This window comes from Myodes glareolus, chromosome 12, assembly GCF_982192425.1.
Source record: "Myodes glareolus chromosome 12, mMyoGla1.1, whole genome shotgun sequence".
Taxonomy (NCBI): Eukaryota; Metazoa; Chordata; class Mammalia; order Rodentia; family Cricetidae; genus Myodes; species Myodes glareolus.
The window spans coordinates 3,202,466-3,225,922 of NC_142037.1; the positions used below are offsets into that span (position 1 = coordinate 3,202,466).

The 23,457-nt window shown below is 45.0% G+C and overlaps 1 protein-coding gene across 2 annotated transcripts; it reads left to right on the forward strand.

Annotated features, from left to right (window-relative positions):
* The first annotated feature begins 3,198 nt into the window (after nucleotides 1–3,198).
* Ttc5 (tetratricopeptide repeat domain 5) lies at nucleotides 3,199–22,687 on the forward strand. Of its 2 annotated transcripts, XM_048435584.3 has the most exons (10): nucleotides 3,199–3,341; nucleotides 7,710–7,842; nucleotides 12,006–12,217; nucleotides 12,559–12,709; nucleotides 14,423–14,514; nucleotides 16,053–16,109; nucleotides 17,858–18,004; nucleotides 18,095–18,309; nucleotides 20,196–20,340; nucleotides 22,047–22,687. In XM_048435584.3, exons 1-10 carry the CDS (start codon nucleotides 3,210–3,212, stop codon nucleotides 22,164–22,166), a joined length of 1,404 nt encoding a protein of 467 aa, XP_048291541.1. In that variant the 5' UTR covers nucleotides 3,199–3,209; the 3' UTR covers nucleotides 22,167–22,687. The 2 variants fall into 2 exon arrangements, with proteins under 2 accessions (XP_048291541.1, XP_048291543.1); XM_048435586.3 differs by lacking the exons at nucleotides 3,199–3,341; nucleotides 7,710–7,842; nucleotides 14,423–14,514 and having other exon boundaries at nucleotides 12,036–12,217.
* Nucleotides 22,688–23,457: the final 770 nt, after the last annotated feature.

Below are 23,457 nucleotides of genomic sequence, written 5' to 3' on the forward strand. Positions count from 1 at the left end.
TTTAATCCCAGCGCTTGGGAGGCAGAGGCAGGTGGATCTATGAATTCTAGGCCAGTCTGGTCTACAGAGTGAGTTCCAGGACAGCCAGGGCTACAACCAGGAGCTTTTGTCTTAATCTTTTATGTGAATCTCCTAAGGGAGAAAATGGTTTTTATGGCTCTGCTGAGTAAGAACAGCACCAAAATTGCCCGTTCTGCTGAGCTTGGAGTTATGCTGGAAGTCCAGAGTACAGTAAGGTGGATCACAGTGTTTTCTTAGGTCAGTTAATTCTGCACAGAGTGGATGTAGAGTCTAGATAGAGCAGGTGCATGGTTATAAATGACCTCAAAGTGTGTTATGAACTTGATCACAGATTAGGTGAAGGTTTGATTTGTGAAGGCGAACTTGAAACAGCATTTCTCAGAAGCCATTCCCATGCCAGTGCTACCGACCTTAAGAGTTATGATATAGTAATTAACATAATTTCCAACACTTTTCCTGGGACGAATTACAGAATTATCCTAAGTGCTAAGTCAGATTGCTGTTGAGGTAGTAAGAGTCACATTGAAGTCGCTTGAGGAATTTTCATGTTTAGTCACCGTAGAAAATACTATTGCTTTACACAACAGAGTTTACTGTCTTTGGTTCTTCTCAGTCTAGCCTGTTTTGTGAACAGATTCTCCTGCTTCTACTTCCCAAGTCCTGAGGTTACACGCTTCCTTAGAACAATAGACCAGTGTGTGTGTGTGTTTAAGACTAGATTTCTTTGTGTAGCCTTGACTGTCCTAGAACTCACTCTGTACGGCAGTCTGTCCTCAAACTCACAGAGATCTGCCTGCCTCTACTGGAGTGCTGGGATCAAAGGCGTGTGTCACCATTCCACCACCACCTGGCTTAAAACTTTATTTTATTAAATCTCAAAGTAAAAATGGTGTATAGTGAAAAAAGATTAAGCATATCCAGCTTGAGAGATGTGTAGTTCAATTCCTTGTCCCCATATTAGACAGTTCATAACTGTTTGTAACTCCAGGTCCAAGGGGTCTGATCCCTTCTCCTGCTCTCTGAGGGTACCTATACTCATGGGCATGTATCTACGTGCAGACACAGACACACATATACATAATTTAAAAATAAAATTTAAAAATCCATTTTTCCAGATTTAATTCACTTTTATTTTTCTTGTATAAAAGCCCTGTATGGTTGCCACAGCTGGAGTCTTGGTCCTCTGAACAGAAACTGGTATGGACTTTCACAAGATGCTCAGTAAAGTCCTGATAAGGAGACTTGGTGAACACAATCTTTTTCCAGAGGTCAGGTCTTGGAGATGGCACCAAAGGTGGCTTGGCAAAGTTGTCCAGGGTGGCAGTGCAGCCCCTGGCTGGTGTGTAGTAGCCATCAAAGTCAGTCATCATCAGTAGTTTCTTGGGCACAGAAGCAAAGACAAAGCCAGTGCCTCTGGGGACAGAGATGAGACACCAGCACAGAGCCACAGCAGCCTGTCCACTTGCATGGAAGGAACAGTGTGGGGCTTGCCAATCTTGTTCCCCCAGCAGCCTTTCTGCACAGGGACTGTGGAAGGATGAAGATGATGCTTCTCGGATGACAGTGCCTACCTCCTTGGGGCACTTAATACCAGGACCAAAAGTAAAAAAAATCCATATTTTATAGCTAATGAAATATATTTTACAGGTTATAGTATAAAATAGAATTTTTTTTTCTAATGAGGTTTTCAATTTTGCTGGGAAAGGGTATGAGGAAATAGGTATCTTGAGCATTTTGAAATACAACAATAGTTGAAACTAAAAATATAAACTTTCAGGAATATTGTTTCTTTAAAATTGTTCAAGAGTTTAATTTGCATGGTAGGCTTTTTATTTTTATGATGTATTTCTTATTTTCTGTGCATTTGTGTTCTGTCTGCATGTGTGTCTATGTGGGGTGTCAGATACCGTAGAACTGGAGTTACAGACAGGTGTGAGGGGCAGTTTGAATGCTGGGAATTGAACCAGGGTCCTCTAGAAGTACAGCCAGTGAGTGCTCTTAACTACTGAGCCATTTCTACCGTCCCTTAGAAGGCTTTCTCTCTTTCTCTCTCTCTTTTTTTCCTTTAAAAGGTAGGAGAAAAGGAGAGGGAAATTATCCCTTCTTTGTTTCTGCTGCTCAGCCTCTTTGGAAGTAATTACTGTTGGAAGTGTCTAATACCTCTTTGCAGAGATTGTCTTTTAGCAAATGGTTAAAAAAAATTTTTTTTTCATTGCAGCTGGATGTGGTGATGCATGTTTGTAATCCCAGTATTTAGAAGGCAGAGACGGGGGTGTCCATGAGTTTGAGGACCTGGTCTACATAGACTACCAGACCAGCTGAGCCTAAATAGGTAGATCCTGTCTTAAAAATTAAAATAAATGTCAGCTATAATAATGAAAGGCTACAGTCCCAACACTTGGGAAGTGGAGGCTGGAAGATCGGGAATTCAAGGTCATTTTTGGCTACAGAGCAAGTTCCAGGTCAGTTTGAGATACCTGAGACCCTGTCTCAAAAAGGCAGAAGATTTAAAATGTTTATTTTTGAATAAACATTTTAAATAAAATTTTAATAAAAATTGGAAAATACAGTAAGAAGAGTTTTCTTGGCCCACCTGTTTCTCTCGTCAGACTGTATCTTATGTTCCCTTTCTGAAATAATGAATATGAGAACATTATAGTGGCATGCCATCCCAAATGTAGTAGACTTATTAGGATAATGCATTAAAAATGCTAAAAATTACACGTGCAGAAATCTTCAAAGTTGCGAAATATTCAGATAAGTTAGCCTTGTAGTACCTTCCCTTCCAAAACACCACCCAACGCGTGTGCTTTCACACCGCTCTCGGTTTTCAAGAGCGATAGAAGCAAGGGCAAGAATACACGAAACAAAAATTTGATTATAATTAATCTAAGAACATTTTGATTTCGGAATTTGGGAAGGAAGTTTATGAAACAAAGTGATTACAAACTCAGTATGTGCTTGTTATCCCAGCTGGGAGGCTGAGGCCAGAGGATCGGGCTGTCCAAGCCAGCCTTGACTACAAAACCACAATGAGGGTAGTCTGACCACCACCACCACCACCAAACAACAAAAACGAAGCAAAGCAAAACCCCAAAGCGGTTGTAGGACGTCTCGGAGCAGCACACTTTTGGGTTAAGTTGGCAACAGCCTCGTCTCCGGGGGCAGGTGGGCCTCCAGAGCCCTAGATGTCGCTGTTGTTTCATCGCGAGAATGGCTGGGTCTCTGTGGTTACAAAGTTGGGGGAGGAGAAGCCGAAGGTGGCTGGAATGATGGCTGATGAAGAGGAAGAAGAGAAGCGCGTCTTGCAGAAATTGCAGGTGAGGCTGTGAGTTAAAACTCTTTCCTGGTTGCTCTGGAAGCGGGGGCGCAGCGGTCAGAGCAGGCGGCGGAGAACGGGGCTCAGCGTAGGCTGCGGACTGCTCGTTGGGAGCCGGAGGAAGTCCGCCCACTCGGGATTCCTGGGTCACAAGCCGCGTGTAAATGGAGTGGCGGGTCGCCTGACTGTTAACGGAGTTGTTTTGGTCTCCACAGCAGCCATTTCTTTAGCATCTTTCTGCTTTGGACTTGGCAGCACTCGGTGATGGACTGCAGAGCAGACGTCCTGGTGTTAGCTTTAGGATTTACTCTGCTAATCTCTTAACCCCACCCCTTCCCCAGGTGGCTGTTGTAGAAAAGCTGAAAGGACTTTTCATCAAGTTTCTATCTTTACTTTTGTTTTAATCATCAGTATTTTCCTTAAACCTTAGAAACTCAGTTTGTGTTCTAAGACATCTTGAAATTTAAACTAGAACTATTCTTAAATACTTTTAACAGTTTGTTCCTTTTATTGAGACAGGGTCTTTCTTTTTTGTAACTCTAGTTCTTCTGGAACTGGCTTTGTAGGCCAGGCTGCCGTGAACCACCATGCTGGGCTATTTCTAACAAATTTTAAAGCATTGATCAGGTTTCTGTGTTTCTTGGGTGTGTTAAAATAACACTCAGCATGGACTTGATTAACCTTATTCCTTATTGTGGTTGGCAGAAATCAGATTTTTTTCTCCCGAGACAGGTTTCTGTGGGTATCCTGGGCAGTCCTGGAATTCACTGCAGACAAGGCTAGCCTAGAACTGCCCGAGATCTGTCTGCCTCTGCATCTGCTTCCTGAGTGCTGGAATTAAAGGTGTGCACCACCAACGACCGGCTAGAAATCAGATTCTTGATCCTATCCTCAGAGAGACTTTAGACACACTAAGTACATTTGCTGGTTCAGAAAAACAAAACAAAACAAAAACAAAGCTTTATGCCAAATGGTGTTTCTTGAGGCTGTTTGGAGCGGTTGTGAATCACTTCCTCTTCACGTTTCCCTGCTCGCAGGTAATGACTTATTTATATCGCTGTTGCCATCACAGGAAGCTCGTCAGTCCCCAAAACCCAAATCAGCTAAAAAACAGACAGTAAGACCTCATTCTGAATTTGCAGCCGTGCTCATTGCGTGACAGTTGGTTGTGACTTTTGCTTAGAACTCTGTTTAAAAAAAAATTCCAAAACTGTGTTCCACAGACCATTTGACCATTTTTATTCTAGAACTTGTTGAAAAGTCTGACTTTCTATATGTGTTCAGATCAGACTCTGCAGGACCTGTTTTTCCTGGGAGTTTTATATAGGAGGGTTTAAAAGCACTGCAGAAGGTGTCACTTGAACTACACACAGCAGATATGGATTCTTTAGTACCACAGTGCTGCATTAGTTAGCTTAATCGCCCTATTTAGTGAGAGCCTGTTGTGATCCAGCCCCTTGTGGAGCCCAGGGAACTAGGAGTGACCATTTGTGGGGGAGGGGAGCTCTGCTTTGGTTTAGGGAGTGTGCTGCTTTTTTTTTTTTTTTTTTTTTTTTTTGGTCAATTAGACATGAGCTGGCTCATCTGGGAAAGGGGAGCCTGAGTTGAGAAAATGTCTCATTTGGTCTGTAGGCAAGTCTGGGGGTTCACTATTGAAGTGGGAGGGACCAGCCTGCTGTGGGCCGACTCCAGTCCTGGACTGGGTCTGAAAAGCCTGTCAGTGAGCAGCTCGCCTCCAGGGTGTCTCCTTCAATTCCTGCCTCCAGGACTCGGCCTTGATTTGCTGCTGTGGCTTCCCCTGAAGGTTCACGATGATTTACAAGCTTTCCTTCCCTCCCCAAGTTGGTTTTAGTCTTTTCTATTTTCTTTTTATCATACAGATAGAAAGCAAACGGGACAGATAATTAGGGAAAGTCTTTCTGAGAACTTGGCTCCTATCCCAAGTAATGCTGAGGAATGAGTCACAGAGGAGACGGAGAAAAGGGTCCAGATGCAGGGGTAGTGAAGGCTCCAGGGGCTGGAAGACAGGCCATGGCCCGAGGAGCCTGGGGCAAGGAGGGTGAGAGGTGGAGTCTGGTGCAGTGGCTGTAGGGGGGGAGTCTGTGAGTTTGGGGGTATAGAAGCAAACTAACCAGTTGAGAAGTTCTTCAGTAGTTGGTCTCATAAGGAAGCTGGTGTAGTCTAGACTGTGCTAATAAGGCCAGGCGGTGATAGCTGATATAATTAAATGGGATTGGACTGTGTGTTGGACTGTGTGGGCTGTCTGCTATTTGGCTTCAGGGAGGAATAGTGAAACAGTTTTGCTGGCATGACAGGAGGACTTAGATGCGTTTAACGTTTACTCAATGAGAAAATGCAACAGAGGATGCCCCAAATAAACAAAATCTCCCCAAATCCTCCAAGGTCACCAAGTTCAGATTGGTTGGTTTGTGGTGGGAAGCAAGGCCGTGCACCTTCATATATCAACGTGTGAAAAAGCCGTGCATCTTCACATATCAACATATGAAAAAGCCGTGCACCTTCATATATCAACTTGTGAAAAAGCCGCGCACCTTCATATATCAACATGTGAAAAATAATGGATGATCGGTTGTTTTTAAGCAAGTGCAGTTTTATTTTGGGAGTGTTTTATGTTTCTTTTGTTTCTTCCGTCTGGGTGCGTGCGTGTGTGTCTGCATGCATGCGTGTGTGCATGCATGTGTGTGTGTTTCTGGGGATGTGTGCCATCTGTAGCCATGAGTAAATAGCGCTTAAAAGTATATTTTACTGGTACCTCCCCCCCTCGTGTTTTATTGCTGGGAAGAAGACACCATCACCACTGCAGCTCTTATAAAGGAGAGCACTTAATTGGCTTACAGTTTCAGAGGTTTAGTTCTTTATCATCCTGGCAGGGAGCATGGGCACTCAGGCAGACGTGGTGCTGGAGGTGTAGCTGAGAGTTCTGTATCTGGATCCCCAGGCAGCAGGAGGAGAGAGACTCTTTTGAAACCTAAGAGCCCACCCCCAAAGACACACTTCCCCCAACAAGACCACACCTCCCAATCCTTTCAAATGGTGACCAGGCATTCCAGTCTGAGTATGTGGCAGCCATTTTACTTGTTTTTTGACACTGTAGCCCTGTCTGTATTGGACTGCACCTCCATGACTGAGTTTTAAAACAATTAAAAATTTTTTTTTTTTATGGGGCCTGGAGAGTTGGCTCAATGGTTAAGAGGACTTACTGTTCTGGGAAAGGACCCAGGTTCAGTTCCTAGCACCCACATGGAGGCTCCCACCTCCTTAGGCACCAGACACAACTGTGGTCCACATACATGCCTGCACGCACCTGTGATGCCCGCACACACCTGTGGTTCACGTACATGCCTGCATGCACCTGTGATCCACATACATGCCTGCACACACCTGTGATGCCCGCACACACCTGTGGTTCACATACATGCCTGCATGCACCTGTGGTCCACATACATGCTTGCAGGCCAAACACTGTAGTGAGAAGGCTGCTAGTTTGTTCCCAGTTGCTCAGAACCCGAATAATCAGACAGAAACTGTATTAATTAAATCACTGCTTGGCCCATTAGCTCTAGCTTCTTATTGGCTAACACTTATATCTTAATTTAACTCATCTCTAGTAATCTGTGTATCGCCACATGGCTGTGGTTTAACGGGTAAAGTTCTGTCTGGCTCTGGCCGGGCTACATGGCTTCTCTCTGTCTCTGCCTTCCTTTTCCCAACATTCAATTTAGTTTTCCCTGCCTAGCTAGGTTCTGCCCTGCTATAGGTCCAAAGCAGTTCTTTATTTATTAATGGTAATCTCAGCACACAGAGGGAAATCCAGCATCAAAACACTCATATACAGAAATAATAAGATAATTTTTAAAAGAATTATGTATTGGGATGCATGCCAGGACACATGTGTAGCGGTCAGAGGGCAGCTTGCAGAAGCTGGCTGTCTCCCTTTACTATGTGGGTTCTGGGAGCTGAGCTCAAGTCATCAGACTGGGCAGCAGACACTTGCCTTTACCCACGAGGCCTTCTCCCTCACTCAGAAGCCCAGCTTTACTGCTAAATTGCAAAGTTTTGGGGACCAGAATAAGCTGTTGGTTTTGGTTTATTTCAGGTCTCCAGGTGTCTCTCCCTTCTGGGATATGAGCTGTGAGATCAGTACATAGGCAGTGCTGAGGGACCAGTGTGGGGTCCTGTGGTCCTGGCCCTTCCTCCTGATCTGTAGCGTTCGATCGGACTGGGAACCTTCTTGTTGTGTTGTGCCTCATTGTGAGATAAGAGGATCAGAGGCTAGGCCAGAGCTGTGCAGTTGATGTAAAATCTTTCCATTTAATGATTCTGTTTTTTCTTTTTTTCTGTTTTCCAGGAACTGGTGGATCGACTCTACTCATTTCGAGACAGCTATTTTGAGACACATAGTGTTGAGGATGCAGGACGGAAGCAGCAGGATGTGCAGGACGAGATGGAGAAGACCCTGCAGCAGATGGAGGAAGTACTGAGTATGAGCACCAGGGAGCATCCAGCCCCTGCCCTTCACTGAGTGTGATGTCCTGGGTGGGGCTGTTGTAGGTTAGCCTAAGTGCTGCTATGTTCCTGTGTGGGGTAGTGCTCTTCCACTGCAAGGGTTTGATTATAGCAAATGACATGAAAGAATATACCTTTTGTAATAATCTTAATATGCTTAACTGATTTTTCTGAGACAAGGTCTTACTATGTTGCCCTGGCTGTCTTAGAATTTGAATTTAGACCAGGCTGGCCTTGAAATCACTTTTAAGTCTACTGCCTCTGTCTCCCAGTGCTGGGATTACAGGTGTGTGGCTGCTGATTGGCTGAAGTCTAACCCTTCCCATGGCACACAGTTCCTGCTGTCTGTTTCCTAAACTCAGCTCTGAAGTTTTGTTTGCTGAGGACTTTTTTTTTCTTTTTCTCCTGAGACAGAGTTTCTCTGTGTAACAGCTTTGGCTGTCCTGGAACTCACTCTGTACACCAGGCTGGCCTTGGGCTCACAGAGATCTACCTGCCTCTGCCTCTCAACTGCTGGGATTAAAGGCGCCCACCACCTGGCTTGCTGAGGACTTTTAATTACTGCTTCTATTTAACTTTAGTAGGTGATATTTATCAAGAAATTCATCCATTTCCTTTTGGTTTTCTAGTTTGATGGAGTGTAGATTTTTAAAGTATGTCCTTACGATTATCTGGATTTCCTTGGTATCTGTTGTGATGTCCACTTATTTTTCTTTTATATTTTGGTTTCCCTGTTACATTAAAGCTTGCCCTGAAACTCACTCTGTAGCCAGGCTGGTCTTGAACTCACAGAGCTCTGCCTGCCTCTGCCTCCCAGGTGCTGGGATTAAAGGCGTGTGCCACCACTGCCCAGCTGTATTGTCCACTTTTTATCTATAATTTTATTAATTTGGATTTTCTCTTTCTGTCTTTTAGTTAATTTGACTAATGGTTAATCGGTCTTACTGATTTTTTTTCAAAGAACCAACTGTTCTTTTTATTGTAATTTATTTATTTATTTTTTTGTTTTCATTTTGTTTATTTCAGTCCTGAGTTTGATTATTTTTTGCTGTCTGTTCTCTTTGGGTATTATTTCTTCTTCTTGTTCTAGAGCTTTCAGGTTTGTTGTTGTTTCTAACATGAGATCTTTCTAACTTTTTGATAGGCATTTAGTGCTATAGCACGCCTCTTAGAACTGCCTTCATTGTGACCCACGAGCTTGAGTACGCTTGTTTTTATCTTCTCTCCGCTCTAGTGAATTGTTCATTGTCCATGGGTTTGCATACTTCCTGTTGTTTATCCAGCATTAGTCCATGGTGGTCAGATAGGCTGCAGGGTGTTATTTCAGTTTTCTTACATACATTGAGATTTGCTTTGTGTCTGAGTATGTGGTCAGTTTTGGAGAAAGTTCCATGAGATGCTGAGAAGAAGTATATTCTTTTTTTTTCTTTTTAAAGTAATTTTATTAAATTATAAAAGTTTCCATTTACGCCCCTCTTCCCAACACCCTCCCACTCCCCCCACTCCCTCTTCTCCTCCCTCTTTGTCCCTAAGGACAGTCAGGGTTTCCTGCCCTGTGGGAAGTTCAAGTTCCTCCCCCCTCCCTCCAGGTCCAGGAAGGTGAGTATCCAAACAGACTGGATCCCCAAAATCCAGTATATGCAGAGGAAACAAGTCCCAGTGTCATTGTTAATGGCTTTTCAGAAAGACTCCGGGCCAGCCACATTCAGAGAATCCGGCCACATTCAGAGAATCTGGTTGGATCACTTCCTCATTCAGTCGCAGTCCAACTGGCCTTGGTAAACTCTCATTAGATCCGTCCCCTTGTATCAGTGGGTGATAGCATCCCTCGCAGTCCTTATTTCCTTTTTCATTTTCTTCGTCCTTCTGCTCCTCATTTGGACCTTGGGGGGCTCAGTCCGGTGCTCCAATGTGGGTCTCCGTCTGTATCGTCATCCATCGCCAGATGAAGGATCTTGAACCTGGGATCCCATATATAATCAAGTCTCCTGTAAACCATAAAATGACTCCCTTAGTTGAAATATATTCTTCCCTGATCCCATATTCAACCTTCCTCCATCCCCCACATCCCGGTCCACCGAGCTTTGCCCAATCCTCCCCTACTCCCTTCTCTCTAACCCTCTCCCCTTCCGACAACCCTCCCATCCCCCCCATGCACCCGAGGTTACCTGGGACTCTTGTCTATTTCCTACCTCCTGGCGGATAGCTAAATAATCTTCATCAGGTTCATCTTCTTATTTAGCTTCTCTAGGATCACGAATAACAGGCTCAAAGACCTTTAATTATAAAGAAGGTATATTCTTAATGTTTGGGTGGAGTGTTCTGTAATTATCTGCTAGGTCCATTTGATTTATGACATTTTTTAACTCCAGAATTTCTTTATTTATTTTTTGTCTAGATGGCCTGTCTCTTGGCAAGAGTAGGGTATTGAATTTACTATCACTGTGTGCAGGTCACTATGTAATTTTTACTGTGATAGTGTTTCTTTTGTAGACTTGGGTGCCCTTATGTTTGGTGCATATGTGTTTAGGATTTCAGTGTCTTCTTGGTGGATTTTTCCTCTGATGAGTGTGTAGTGCCCCTCCCCATCTTGTCTGATTAATCTGGTTTGAAGTCTATTTTGTCAGATATTAACATGGTTATACCTGCTTGCTTTTTGGATCCATTTACTTGGAATATCAGTTTTCTATCCTTTTTTCCTGAGTGATGTCTTCTTTGATGGTAAGGTGTGCTTCTGCGATGTAGGAGAGAGATGGATCCTGTTTTCTAACCCAGTCTGTTAGTTTTTGTCTTTTTAGTAGGGAATTGGTATGAGAGTCATCAATGAGCAATGCTTTTTGATTCCTGTATTTTGTTGTTATGATGTGGGTTTTCCTCTTTTGATTTGCTGCTCTGAAATTATTTATTCCTTTCAATTTTTTGGGTATAGTTAAACACTTTACAGACTAATATTTTTTTCTTCTAGTACCTCAGTAGAACTGGATTGGTAGATAAATACTGCTTATATTTGATTTTATTGTGGAATGTTTTTCTTTTGATTGATAGTTTTATTGAGGATAGTAGTCTGGATGGGCATCTCTGGTCTTTTAGAGTTTGTAGAATATCCTCCCAGGTCCTTCTGAATTTTGGAGACTCCATTTAGAAGCCAGGTTTTGTTCTACTGGGCCTGCCTTTGTATATTACTTTGTCTTTTTCCCTCGTGGTTTTGATATTCTTTTTTATTCTGTATATTTAATGTTTTGATAATTATGTGTTTTAGTTAGGGTTTCTGTAGATGTGAAGAGGGAACATGACCATGGCAACTGTATAAAGGAAAACATTTTGATTGTGGTGGCTCACTTACAGTTCAGAGGTTTAGTCCATTATTGTTATGGTGGGAAGCAGGCAGATGCAGACAGACATGGTGCTGGAGAAGGAGCTGAGAGTTCTTACATCTTGACAGACAAACAGGCAACAGGAAGTGGTCTGATTCACTGGGCGTGGCTTGAGCATGTATGAGACCTCAAAGCCACTTCCACAGCGACACACTTCCTCCAACAAGGCCAGACCTGTTCCAACAAAGCCACACCTCCTAATAGTGCCACTCCCTATGCCAATTACATTCAAACCAGCACAGATGTGGTATGGAGAATTTCTTTTCTGGTGCACTTTATTTAGTCTTCCGTATGTTTCTTGTACTATGGTAGGCACTTCCTTTAGTTTGAGGAAATTTTCTTGTATGATTTTATACTATCTGTGCCTTTGATCTGGGTTTCTTGTCCTTCCTGTCTTCTATTATTTGTAGATTTGGTGTGGGGGAGCGAGCTGAGGGATAGATAGGTCTGCACCAGGAGTCCCCAGGGAGGTGGAAGTCTGGTAGGAGGAGGAGGAGCCCCTGAAGAGTAGGAGGAAGAGTGTCCCTGGAGAGAGGGGCTGAGAGGGCAGAGGTGGTGCACTGCGGGTCCTGGGTATAAAAAGTCTTTCTAGGTATTGGGGGCTGACACAAAGGAATGGGAATGAGCTGGAAGGCAAGAGAATTCCCAGGGGGGAGCAAGGCTGGGTCTGCACTAAGGCTAGGTAAGGTGTCTCCAGCCATGTATCTGTTAAGGAAAAACACTCCCTGGTTTTTCACCGCCTGATCTTTACCTCTTCTTCCTAGGTCCTGTCCAGGGTGAGGCCCAGGCTCTGATGCTGAAGGGGAAGGCCCTGAATGTGACTCCTGAGTACAGCCCTCAGGCTGAGCTGCTTCTGTCCAAGGCTGTGAAGCTGGAGCCTGAGCTGGTGGAAGCCTGGAACCAGCTGGGTGAGGTGCACTGGAAGAAAGGGGATGTCGCCGCTGCCCACACTTGCTTCTCGGGAGCCCTCACCCACGTGAGCCGCCAGTTCCCCATACAGCTGGGAAGTAGGGGATTGCTTTGGGTCTTTGAATTTCTCTCCAAGAAGAATAGCAGATCAGAAATGAATCTGAGTTAGGAGAATAGAATCGGAAGGGAGGATGGATGGGGAACAGAGGCCTGAGAAAGGAGACACGATGGATCAGGTTTGGCCTAGCGGTGAAGAGAAAAGCACCCAGACTTATGCACAGGCTTTAAAGGTGCAGTCAGTGGCAGGGATTAAGACAGGAAATGGGGATTAGGAGAAAACCGAGGTCAGTGTGGACTGGAAAGGGGAGGGAGATCAGGGCAGTCAAGCGTGTGTCTCTCCATTTGCAGTGCAAGAACAAAGTCTCCCTGCAGAACTTGTCAATGGTGCTTCGGCAGCTGCAGACCGACTCCGGAGATGAACATTCTCGTCATGTCATGGACAGTGTCCGGCAGGCTAAGTTGGCTGTGCAGATGGATGTCCTTGATGGCCGCTCCTGGTGTGAGTGTTAGGAAAAGATGTCCAGGCTTGTTCGGTAGCGGTTCTCAGCCATGGCTACGATCTAGAATACAGCAGTGGTTCTCAGCGTGGCTACGACCTAGAATACAGTAGTGGTTCTCAGCCATGACTATGTACTAGAATACAGTAGTGGTTCTTAGCCACGGCTATGTACTAGAATCACTGGGAGGCCAGCTGTGAAGCCCTAAGCTTGTTTTTCTTTTTTTTAAACTTTGTGTGTGTGCATGTGTGTGTGTGCACATCCATGCATGTATGAATGCCCATGTACACGTGGAGACCAGAAGATGCTGTTGTATCCCTAGGTGGAGTTACCAATGTTTGATGGGTGCCTGGCTGGAATCTAATCTCTGGCCTTAGATTCTGCAGCTTGCACTCCTAACTGCCGAGGTGGCCTTCAGCCCCTTATTTTGATGAGCTGCTGTTGGAGACTTTCATTTCCCTTTAAGCAGTGCAGGTGTGCTTGTTAACCTTCTGTTGTTGCAGTAAACGTGACCAGAAGCTACTTGGGGAGGAAAGGATTTATTTCAGCATATAGCTTATCACCGTCCGCTGTAAAGGGAGGTCAGGGCAGGAAGTCAAGGCAGGAACCTGGACAGCAATTGAAGCAGAAAGGCTGCTTACTGGTTTGCTTTCCGGGGTCATGGTTAACCACCTACCTGTCCAGGTGTGGTGCTGCCCATAGTAGGTTGGCACACCTCCCACATCAATCATTAATCAAGAAAATGGCCTGCGGACATACCTGCAGTTCAGTTGGATGGAGGCATATTATTGAAAATGAATTATTAAGATTCTCCCTCTTCTCAGATGACCGTAGCTTGTGTCAAGTGATTTCCCCCCCAAACCAAACAAACAAAAAATCAGCATAAGCACCACCCTTCCCCCAACTAAACTAGCACACAGGGTTTTTGTAAAGTCATTGGGAGTTCAAGTTTCAGTTTATCTCACTATAATTTGAACTAATCAATACAGCATAATACCTGGTTTGGGTGAGAGATAAGGCTTTTCAGAAATAGACTTCTGAGTCTCCGTGCTCAGGAGGTAGAGGCAGGTGGATCTTTGCTAGTTTGAGGCCAGCCAGGGCCACATTGATGAGATCCTGACTTGGGGGAAAATGACTGGCAACATGGCTTAGTGGTTAAGAGAGCTGGTTGGTCTTCCAGAGGATCCAGGTTCAGTTCCCAGCACCTGCATTACAACTCACAACTGTCTGTAACTCCGGGTCCACAGGATCTGATGCCTGTCCTCTTCTGACCTCCACGCATTGCGTGGTGTAGTACATTGACATACACACAGGCAAAACACGCATACACATACAGTAAAAATAAGTGAATTTTTTTTAAGGAAAAATTGGAAGCACAAAACCTTACAAGACCCTACCCTGAGGATGTATAAGTAATTAGTGGTTGTTGGCGGAGGGAGAGACATTCTCTTCTGTGTTGTGACCACTGGTAAGGTTAAAATAAGCAGATTGAAGAAGAGGTGTTGATAGAGAAGAAGGGGGAATCAGTGGACAGGAGAGCGATAATGAAGGACATATGTACAATTAAAACATATTCTGTGTGTGTATGGAAATGCAGTGGAACTCATGATTAGATGCAATAATGTATGCTAACATACACTTTACACATGCAGACTCGGGCTGCTGGCCGCGTCTGGCCTGGGCTCTGAGATGGCGTACTGCTGTTGCTCTTGCAGATATCCTGGGGAACGCATACCTCTCTCTTTATTTCAATACTGGCCAGAATCCTAAGATCTCCCAGCAAGCCCTCAGTGCCTATGCTCAAGCAGTAAGTACTTGGGATCCCCAGGGCAGACGCCGAGGCAGCGGCGGAATCAGGAGCCCGTAACCCTTCCTGGGCTCCTGCAGCAAATAGTGCTGGCAGAGATGGCTCGCAGCACATGTGTCTGCATCAGTGACGTTAGATGTTAGGGATGGTGCCTTGAGTTTCCTCGTTTTCTTATAGGCACGCGTAGTGGAATCATGGAGCCTGTTCTGGCATGCTCATCTCTTCTTAGCAGAGCAAAAAAGCTTAGTAGAATAATGCTTGTGTAATGTTAAAGGGAAGGGAAGCTCTGAAGATTAGGTAGTGGCTCCGGGTCTCCAACGGTTAGGCTTCATGTTTGCAGGGAGCCCCACAGTGGAGCTCACACATGCTCTGTGTTCTAAGCTGTGCTTATGCTGAGGGCACTCGCTTGGGGGTTGCCTCCCTGAGGCTTAGAGTGCCCTCTCTTCCCTGTTAGAAGGCTCACTCTTACTTTCAGAATGCTGTTTAATATACGAATATGTAGCCTTCATATTTGTCTCCATCCGTTGTGTTCAGGTTTCTTTACACAGTGCCTGTTTTCCTTCCTTGGCTCATTGCCCCTTCTGGCGAGTAAGAAAGCAGCTATTGTGAGTTCAGACCCGTGATGCAGAGACTGCCCAGAGGTTTACCCCAAACTGTGCATTTATTATTTTATAAACTGGGTCTCAGTGTGAAACCCTAACTGGCCTCAAACTTGAGATCCCCTGTCTCTGCCTTGTGAGGGCCGATGTTATGGATGTCCAGTCGTCTTTGCTAATTGTAAAGTTTTGTGAATGTTTACATTTTCAAGAACATGCCTTCAAAATTTTGTGTTTGTCCTCTGCTGTATTGCTGTTTTTGTTTAGTTTTTCTAGTTAGGGTTCTCTGTGTAGTCCTGGCTGTCCTGGAACTCTCTCTGTAGACCAGGGTGTTCTCAGACTCACAGAGATCCACCTGCTGTTGCCTCCCCAGAGCTAAGAATAAAGGTGTGTGCCTCCACTGCCCGGCACATAGTTGTTTCTAACTCTTAACTTCGCCTTCTGCATTTAAAAACGTCTTAGAAACAGATGTTAAGTAATCTTAGCTCGAGTTGATTTGGTTATGCTGTGTTAGAGCTTAGTCCTTCCTGTCAGAATCAGGAGTGACTTCCTGTGTCTCTGAGGGAGCTGGACAGCACCATGACTGCCTCAGAAGTCATGCCTTAGCCTTTCCTCGTTTGGACCTGTGTTATGACTTAATTTTAAAAAGTCAGAATTCTTTCATATTTTATCTTTTGTCTATTTTTGTAATACTGTGTGGTTAGTATAGCCATATTTTAAAGTTCTACACATTCAGTCAGCTTTGTATCTCTGAGGCTTTACAGAGAGAGTGGTGCTCCATACGCATAGTCACCGACGAGCTGAGGGCGACGTGGGTGGAGACAGCATTTCGACTGGGAGGAACCGCAGGTCTCTTCTGAGGAGATGAAGTCTGCAGCGTGTTGAGCTCGGGCGGCCTGAAAATTGAGTCAGGATGTCATTGATCTTTTTATCCCGTTGTAGGAGAAGGTGGACAGGAAAGCTTCTAGCAATCCTGACCTTCATCTCAACAGGGCGACGGTAAGGCCCGTGGGTGGCGCTCATCTGCAGGTAAAATACAAAGGACGGACAGGGCCTGCAGAGATGGCCGGGAGGCTCAGAGCACTGGCTGCTCCGACAGAGGACCTGGTTTGGTGCCTAGCACCCGTGCGGTTCTAACTTCAGTTCTAGGGAACCCGAGCATACCCATGGCACACACACATACATACAGGCAGAACACTTACAAAGTAAAATGCCTTAAAAAAAGACAGCCAAGCTTTAGCTTCTGAGGGTAACTAACTGAGTTACACAGGGACAGAGCTGGGCGCAGGTCGTGAGAGGAAAGCCTGATTCTGCTTAGGAAGAGCTAGCTGAGTCCGACCTCAGTGTTACCTCAGTGTGACCCCAGGAGTCACTTGAGGGAAGGAAGGGACTGAGATGGATAGGGAGATGGCTTAGGACACTTCTGGTTTTAAGTATGAATAGAATGATATGACCCAGCGTGCTTCACAGCTTCAGAGTTTGTGAGTTGTGTACTGGGAACGAGTTTGTCTTTGCACTGTCTTCACTTTAGCCCAGAAGAACGGGGTCCAGTATAGGACAGGAACATGACTGAGAGTGTACAGTTGTCCACAGACGGGAACATGACTGAGAGTGTACAGTTGTCCACAGACGGGAACATGACTGAGGGACACAGTTGTCCACAGACGGGAACATGACTGAGGGGGTACAGTTGTCCACATATGGGAACATGACTGAGGGACACAGTTGTCCACAGACGGGAACATGACTGAGGGACACAGTTGTCCACAGACGGGAACATGACTGAGGGACACAGTTGTCCACAGACGGGAACATGACTGAGGGACACAGTTGTCCACAGACGGGAACATGACTGAGGGACACAGTTGTCCACAGACGGGAACATAACTGAGGGACACAGTTGTCCACAGACGGGAACATGACTGAGGGGGTACAGTTGTCCACATACGGGAACATGACTGAGAGACACAGTTGTCCACAGACAGGAACATGACTGAGGGACACAGTTGTCCACAGACGGGAACATGACTGAGGGACACAGTTGTCCACAGACGGGAACATGACTGAGGGGGTACAGTTGTCCACAGACAGGAACATGACTGAGGGACACAGTTGTCCACAGACGGGAACATGACTGAGGGGGTACAGTTGTCCACAGACGGGAACATGACTGAGGGACACATCTGTCAACAGACGGGAACATAACTGAGGGGGTACAGTTGTCCACAGATGGGAACATGACTGAGGGACACAGTTGTCCACAGACGGGAACATGACTGAGGGGGTACAGTTGTCCACAGATGGGAACATGACTGAGGGACACAGTTGTCCACAGACGGGAACATGACTGAGAGACACAGTTGTCCACAGATGGGAACATGACTGAGGAACACAGTTGTCCACAGACGGGAACATGACTGAGGGACACAGTTGTCCACAGACGGGAACATGACTGAGGGGGTACAGTTGTCCACAGACGGGAACATGACTGAGGGACACAGTTGTCCACAGATGGGAACATGACTGAGGGACACAGTTGTCCACATACGGGAACATGACTGAGGGGCACAGCTGTCCACAGATGGGAACATGACTGAGAGACACAGTTGTCCACAGACAGGAACATGATTGAGGGGGGTACAGTTGTCCACAGACAGGAACATGACTGAGGGGGTACAGTTTTCCAGTATACTATTTCTTCATGTAGATTGTTTGTCTATCCTGAAATCTGGGTTACTTTCCTACAGTTACATAAATATGAAGAGAGTTACGGGGAGGCCCTAGAGGGTTTCTCTCAGGCGGCTGCACTGGACCCTGCATGGCCAGAGCCCCGGCAACGAGAGCAACAACTCACGGAATTCCTCACTAGGCTAACCAGCCTCCTGGAGAGCAAGGTGAACTGCCAGTCATATACAAAAGGAATATGTTTATGTGGTAGTGGGTCAGTATGCCAGCTTCCAGCTGGTCTGTTTCTCCTATTGCAGGGAAAGACAAAACCCAAAAAGCTCCAGAGCATGCTGGGAAGCTTGCGTCCAGCCCATCTGGGCCCTTGTGGTGATGGGCGTTATCAGTCAGCCACTGGGCAGAAGGTGACCTTGGAGCACAAACCTCTGAGCTCGCTGCAGCCCGGGGTGAACAGCGGTGCTGTAGTCCTGGGGAAGGTGGTGTTCAGCCTGACCTCAGAGGAGAAAGTCCCCTTGTGAGTTTCATTTCCTTTCCCATTAACTAATTGTTCTCACTTCCTGGCTGGTAAAAACATTTTACACATCATCGACTTTTACTACTAATGGGACCTTCTCCATGTGCAAGCCTGTCTAGGAGATACCAAGTGATCTCTTTTATTATTATTATTACTTGACAGTAGTACAGTTCTGGTATATTTATTTATCTCATGTATGTGTGTGACAGTGCACGTATGCCAGTCTTCATGTGACATTCAGACAAGGACTGTTTCTTCCAGCATGTGGGTCCCATCTGACGTGGCCACCAAGCTTGGCAGCAGGAGATTTAACCCAATGGCCTCCAGCAGTCTCATGGTAGAGGCATTTGTGGGTTCTGCCGCTGCCTGTTGTTTTCCCCTGAGTTCACTGCTTTGTCAATTTCTAAATTCATATCTGAAACTCACAGGTCATTTTTAAAAAATGTATATGAGTGTTTGTGTGCACGTCTATGTGCTGTGTGTGAGTGTGCATGTCTGTGTGCTGTGTGTGAGTGTGTTCATGTCTATGTGCTGTATGTGAGTGTGCATGTCTGTGTGCTGTATGTGTGTGCATGTCTGTGTGCTGTGTGTGGGTGTGCATTTATGTGTGCTGTGTGTGAGCGTGTGCATGTCTATGTGCTGTGTGTGAGTGTGTTCATGTCTATGTGCTGTGTGTGAGTGTGCATGTCTGTGTGCTGTGTGTGAGTGTGCATGTCTGTGTGCTGTGTGTGAGTGTGTTCATGTCTATGTGCTGTGTGTGAGTGTGCATGTCTGTGTGCTGTGTGTGTGTGCATGTCTGTGTGCTGTGTGTGAGTGTGCATATGTCTCTTTGTGTGTATGTTTCTTTATATGTATGTGGGGTGTTTGTGTGTGTGTGTGCCTGCATGTGTGTGCATGCATGTGTGTGAAGGGTGCTGAGGTTGGTGTTAAATGTCTTCCTCAGTTGCTAGCCCCCTTATTCACGGGGAAAGGTTTCTCATTTGAACCCTGAGCTGACTGTTGTAGCTAGTCTAGATGTTTGATCAGCCTGTTCCTTGGCTGGAGTTACAGGTGGGCAGTGTAGACTTCATGATCGTGTGATTCTGAGGCTCTGAATTCTAGTTCTCATGCTGGCGCAGCAAGCACATGAATCACCGAACCACCCAGTCTTTTTAGACAGAGTCTAACTGACCTTCAGGATCCTGCCTCCCACTCACCAATGCTGGGATCACTTATGCTACCACACCGAGTTTAGCTTTCCTGTTTTAACCAGCTGGTTTTCCGTTTTTCTCCCCATATTTCCTTATTTTCCCTTTTGTTTTTTGGAATGGGGTTTTATTACATAGTCCAGGTTGATTGTAAATTCTATATATTTCAAGCTGGCCTTGAACTTGGGATCTTCTTAGCTGAGCTTTCTGCATGCCGGAATTGTAGGTGTGTCCCAGCAGTCAAGCATCAAGCATCCTCCCACCAAGCCACTGACCAACACAAGTGGTGGTATTTTATCTGACTCCTGCTAGATTATTTGTGGGTCAACCTACATTGATAGTGACTGCAGAGGGTTTGGTTAAGTATATGTTAGTTAAATTGGTAGACCAGGAAGAATGGTCCAGCTGCAGGGTTTTGGGTCAGTTCATTATTAACATTTATTGAATGACCTTAGTACATATGTGTCCTAAGTTCATAGTAGAGTGACGTGATTGCTGAGCCTTGTTATTGTTTCCTAAAGGCATAAAACCTAACATAAATCAGGATTCAAATGTATGTAGTGGATTGTAGATTTCTAAGTAAGTGACCATGAACACATTTGTTATTTTACTCTATTTTAAAACCACAGTTTTTATTCTTTCCTGCCCACAAACCTTTAATTTTTTTCTCTCCCTCTCTAACCCACATCAACCTGGAAGCACATTTGGCCTGGTAGACTCAGACGGGCCTTGCTATGCGGTGATGGTGTATAATGTGGTGCAGAGCTGGGGCGTACTCATCGGGGACTCGGTTGCCATTCCGGAGCCCAACCTGCGGCACCACCAAATTCAGCACAAGGGAAAGGTGAGTGATGTCCAGAAGTCAGTGTAACTCACAGGCCCTGGAACTCCCTTTAAAATACAGAAGTAGAAGCCCTGTCTCCAAAAACAAAACAAAACAAAACAAAACAAAACAAAACAAAACAAAACACCCATTAGAAGTAAAAGTAATGCATGTGTATAGTTTGTATATATTATCTATACGTGTGTGATGTGCATACTTTCCGTATGTTATTTACATGTATATGATATATGCTTTACATGTATATATGTGCATATTATTTACACATATGTGTGCTTTAATGTGTATTATTTACACACATGCATGCTTGCATGTGTAATATGTATTTGTACTTACACATAAATATGTATATATAAACATGTACATCTATTTACATATATAAATATGCAAATAGATCACACACAGATATATCTGTATTTACTGTAAAGGAAACTACTCGTACTCAAAAAGGAATTAAAGAATGGGCTGAAATATCTCCTGTATATTCTAGTGATAACTAGTGAACACATCTCAGTTTATTAGTTTTTTGTTTATTTGTTTGTTTTGTTATTTTTAGTTTCAATTTTTGAGACAGGATCTCTCTACATAGCCCTGGCTTCCTATATAGTCACTGTATAGACTAAACTGAACTCACAGAGGTCCAACAGCCTCTGCCTCCAGAACGCTGGGATTAAAGGTGTGCGCCACCATGCCTGTATTTCAAATGTGGATGGATGCTTTGCCTACATGTATGTATGGAATCATGCATGTCCCTGGAACTGGAGTTGCAGACAGCATGAGCTGCCTGATGTTGGCTCCCCTGGAGGAGCAGAGAGAGCTGTGACTGCTGCACATCTCCAGCCCTGCAATCTTCTGAACACTGGAACACAGTGACAAACTGGTTGGAAGATAATAATACTAAAAATGTATCCATTTGATTTTTACTTGCATTTTACTATAAGTTTATTGGTTATGTTTACATATGAATTGCTTTTAATACCCCCCCATACTTGCCCATATTCTTGTTGGGACTTTGTAAAAAAAATAATACTTATGAGGATTTTACTGTGACTTAAAAGAGCCTGTTCCACAATGTTGATCAAGTATTTCCTGGAAGAGGCTTCTCCAGTAGGCCATGCAGCTCAGCATCTTTCTGTTATTAGGACAAGGCTTAAATTCTTTTACATAGCTGGGCGATGGTGGCACACACCTTTAACCCCTTCACTCGGGAGAAGGAGGCAGTGGATCTTGAGTTCAAGGCCAGCCTGGTCTACAGAGCGAGTTCCAGGACAGGCTCCAAAGCTACAGAGAAACCCTGTCTCAAAAAACAAAATTCCTTTACATAGTTTGTTCCTCATTAACATAAAAAGAAGTAGTCTTAATTTGTATTTGGCAGGTTAATTTGGGGCTTTACAGACTGGCAAATTCCCGTGGTTCTGGCTGGCTATTATCTCTGTCTAGAAAGAGAATGGCAGATTCTCAGAGAGCTGATGGTTCCCTTTTCTCAGGCAGTGCAAACAGTTTCCTTTTTTTAATGGGGGAACTGTCATATTCTTGTTATATTGTTGGTGCTCTGTCTCAAGCTGTGTCCTTTGTTGATTCAGTTTTCTCCACTGTAAGACAGAGATAAGGGGTACACATGCGGGCGGCGGCGTGGGCGGCGTGGGCGGCGTGGGCGGCGTGGGCGGCGTGGGCGGCCTTGCTGACCTTGCTGTGTCTGTCTTTTCCAGAACTACTCCTTCTCCAGTGTTCGTGTGGAAACACCTCTCCTGCTGGTGGTGAACGGAAAGCCACAGAACTGCAGCAGCCAAGCCACCGCCACCGTGGCTTCGAGACCACAGTGTGAATGACCTGGTAGAGGGGGTGTTGTGAACGGAGACTTCTCTTCTCTGCCCGGTCCTTTCTTCTCCCTGTGGTATTTCAGCCCTCTTCAGAGCCATTACCACCCAAGTTTATTCCCTCCCCTGCCTCTTCAATTGTGCTGACTACAGGAAGAACGAGCACTAATGGACCCTGTTAGGGGAGACTTTTCCCCAAGTCCTGAGATGTTTTGACAGTGCCCAAGATCCCTGTTCTTGCCTCCTTTCTGAGTCTCATATGTATGTATATATCTGTTTAGTATTTATTGCCGAGAAACTTAACTTTTTTATGGCTTCATTTTCGAGCTTTTTTTTTTTTAATTTTTAGATTTAAGTTCTGTTGGGTGTGGTGGGAGGCAGAGGAAGATAGATCTCTGTGAGTTCAAGGCCAGCCTGATCCTGTACAGGGAGTTCCAGGCTAGCCAGGACTACATTAGTGAGACCCTGTCTCAAAAAGTACTTTCTCTTCCTTAGGGCTGGAACAAAATTAAAATTGTTTGGAAAAAAATTTACATTATAGTTTTGTCTCCTTATTCTCTCCTTTTATAAGAGTTCTAAGGGTTCTTGGTTTTAAGATCTCTAGAGTCTGTTGGAGTAACACTGCTATTTTGGGGTATTAATACAAAACAGTTTATCTGGAATTACAGGCCACTGAGAGCTGCTCTGCTGGGGACTGAACTCAGATCCTTTATGTGAATCTTAACTGCTGAACCAACTACCCAGGCTTAAAAAATTTTTTTCTTATTTTGTGTGTGTGTACTGGTTGACATACGTGCAGCTGGACGTGCAGATGTATGTGTGACACATGATGTATGCGTGAGTGAAGAGGAAGAAGCCGGAGAAGGGTGTGGACATCTTCCCCTGCTTTATTGCCTTGAGGTAGTGTCTCTCACTGAACCCGAAGCTTGCTGTTTCGGCTACCTGGGCCATCAGACTATTCAGATCTACCCGTGTCTTCCCTTCAGTGCTGGAGTGCCAGGCTGTTACATGGATGGTGGGGATTTGAACACGGGTTCTCATGCTTGAGAGCAAGCTCTCTTAGCCACCAAACCATCTTCTTGGCACTGCTGTGTTTTCATTTGTTTGTTTATTTGTATGTTCTTTCGTCCTTCCTTCCCTCCCTTCCTCTCTTCCTTGTAAGGAGGCCTGCTTGTTTGTTCCCGGCTGCTCAGCCCTGAAATAATCACACAGAAACCATATTATTTGCAACACCGTTTGGCCAATAGTTGTAACTTCTTATTGACTAACTCTTACGTCTTAACCCATCTTCATTAATCTGTGC

Coding starts and splice junctions, on each gene's coding strand:
- Ttc5 (XM_048435584.3), top strand. CDS start 3,210: ATGTCGCTGTTGTTTCATCGCGAGAATGGCTGGGTCTCTGTGGTTACA. Junction 12,218..12,558: donor TCTCGGGAGCCCTCACCCAC/GTGAGCCGCCAG, acceptor CTCCATTTGCAG/TGCAAGAACAAAGTCTCCCT. Junction 16,110..17,857: donor TTCATCTCAACAGGGCGACG/GTAAGGCCCGTG, acceptor ACTTTCCTACAG/TTACATAAATATGAAGAGAG.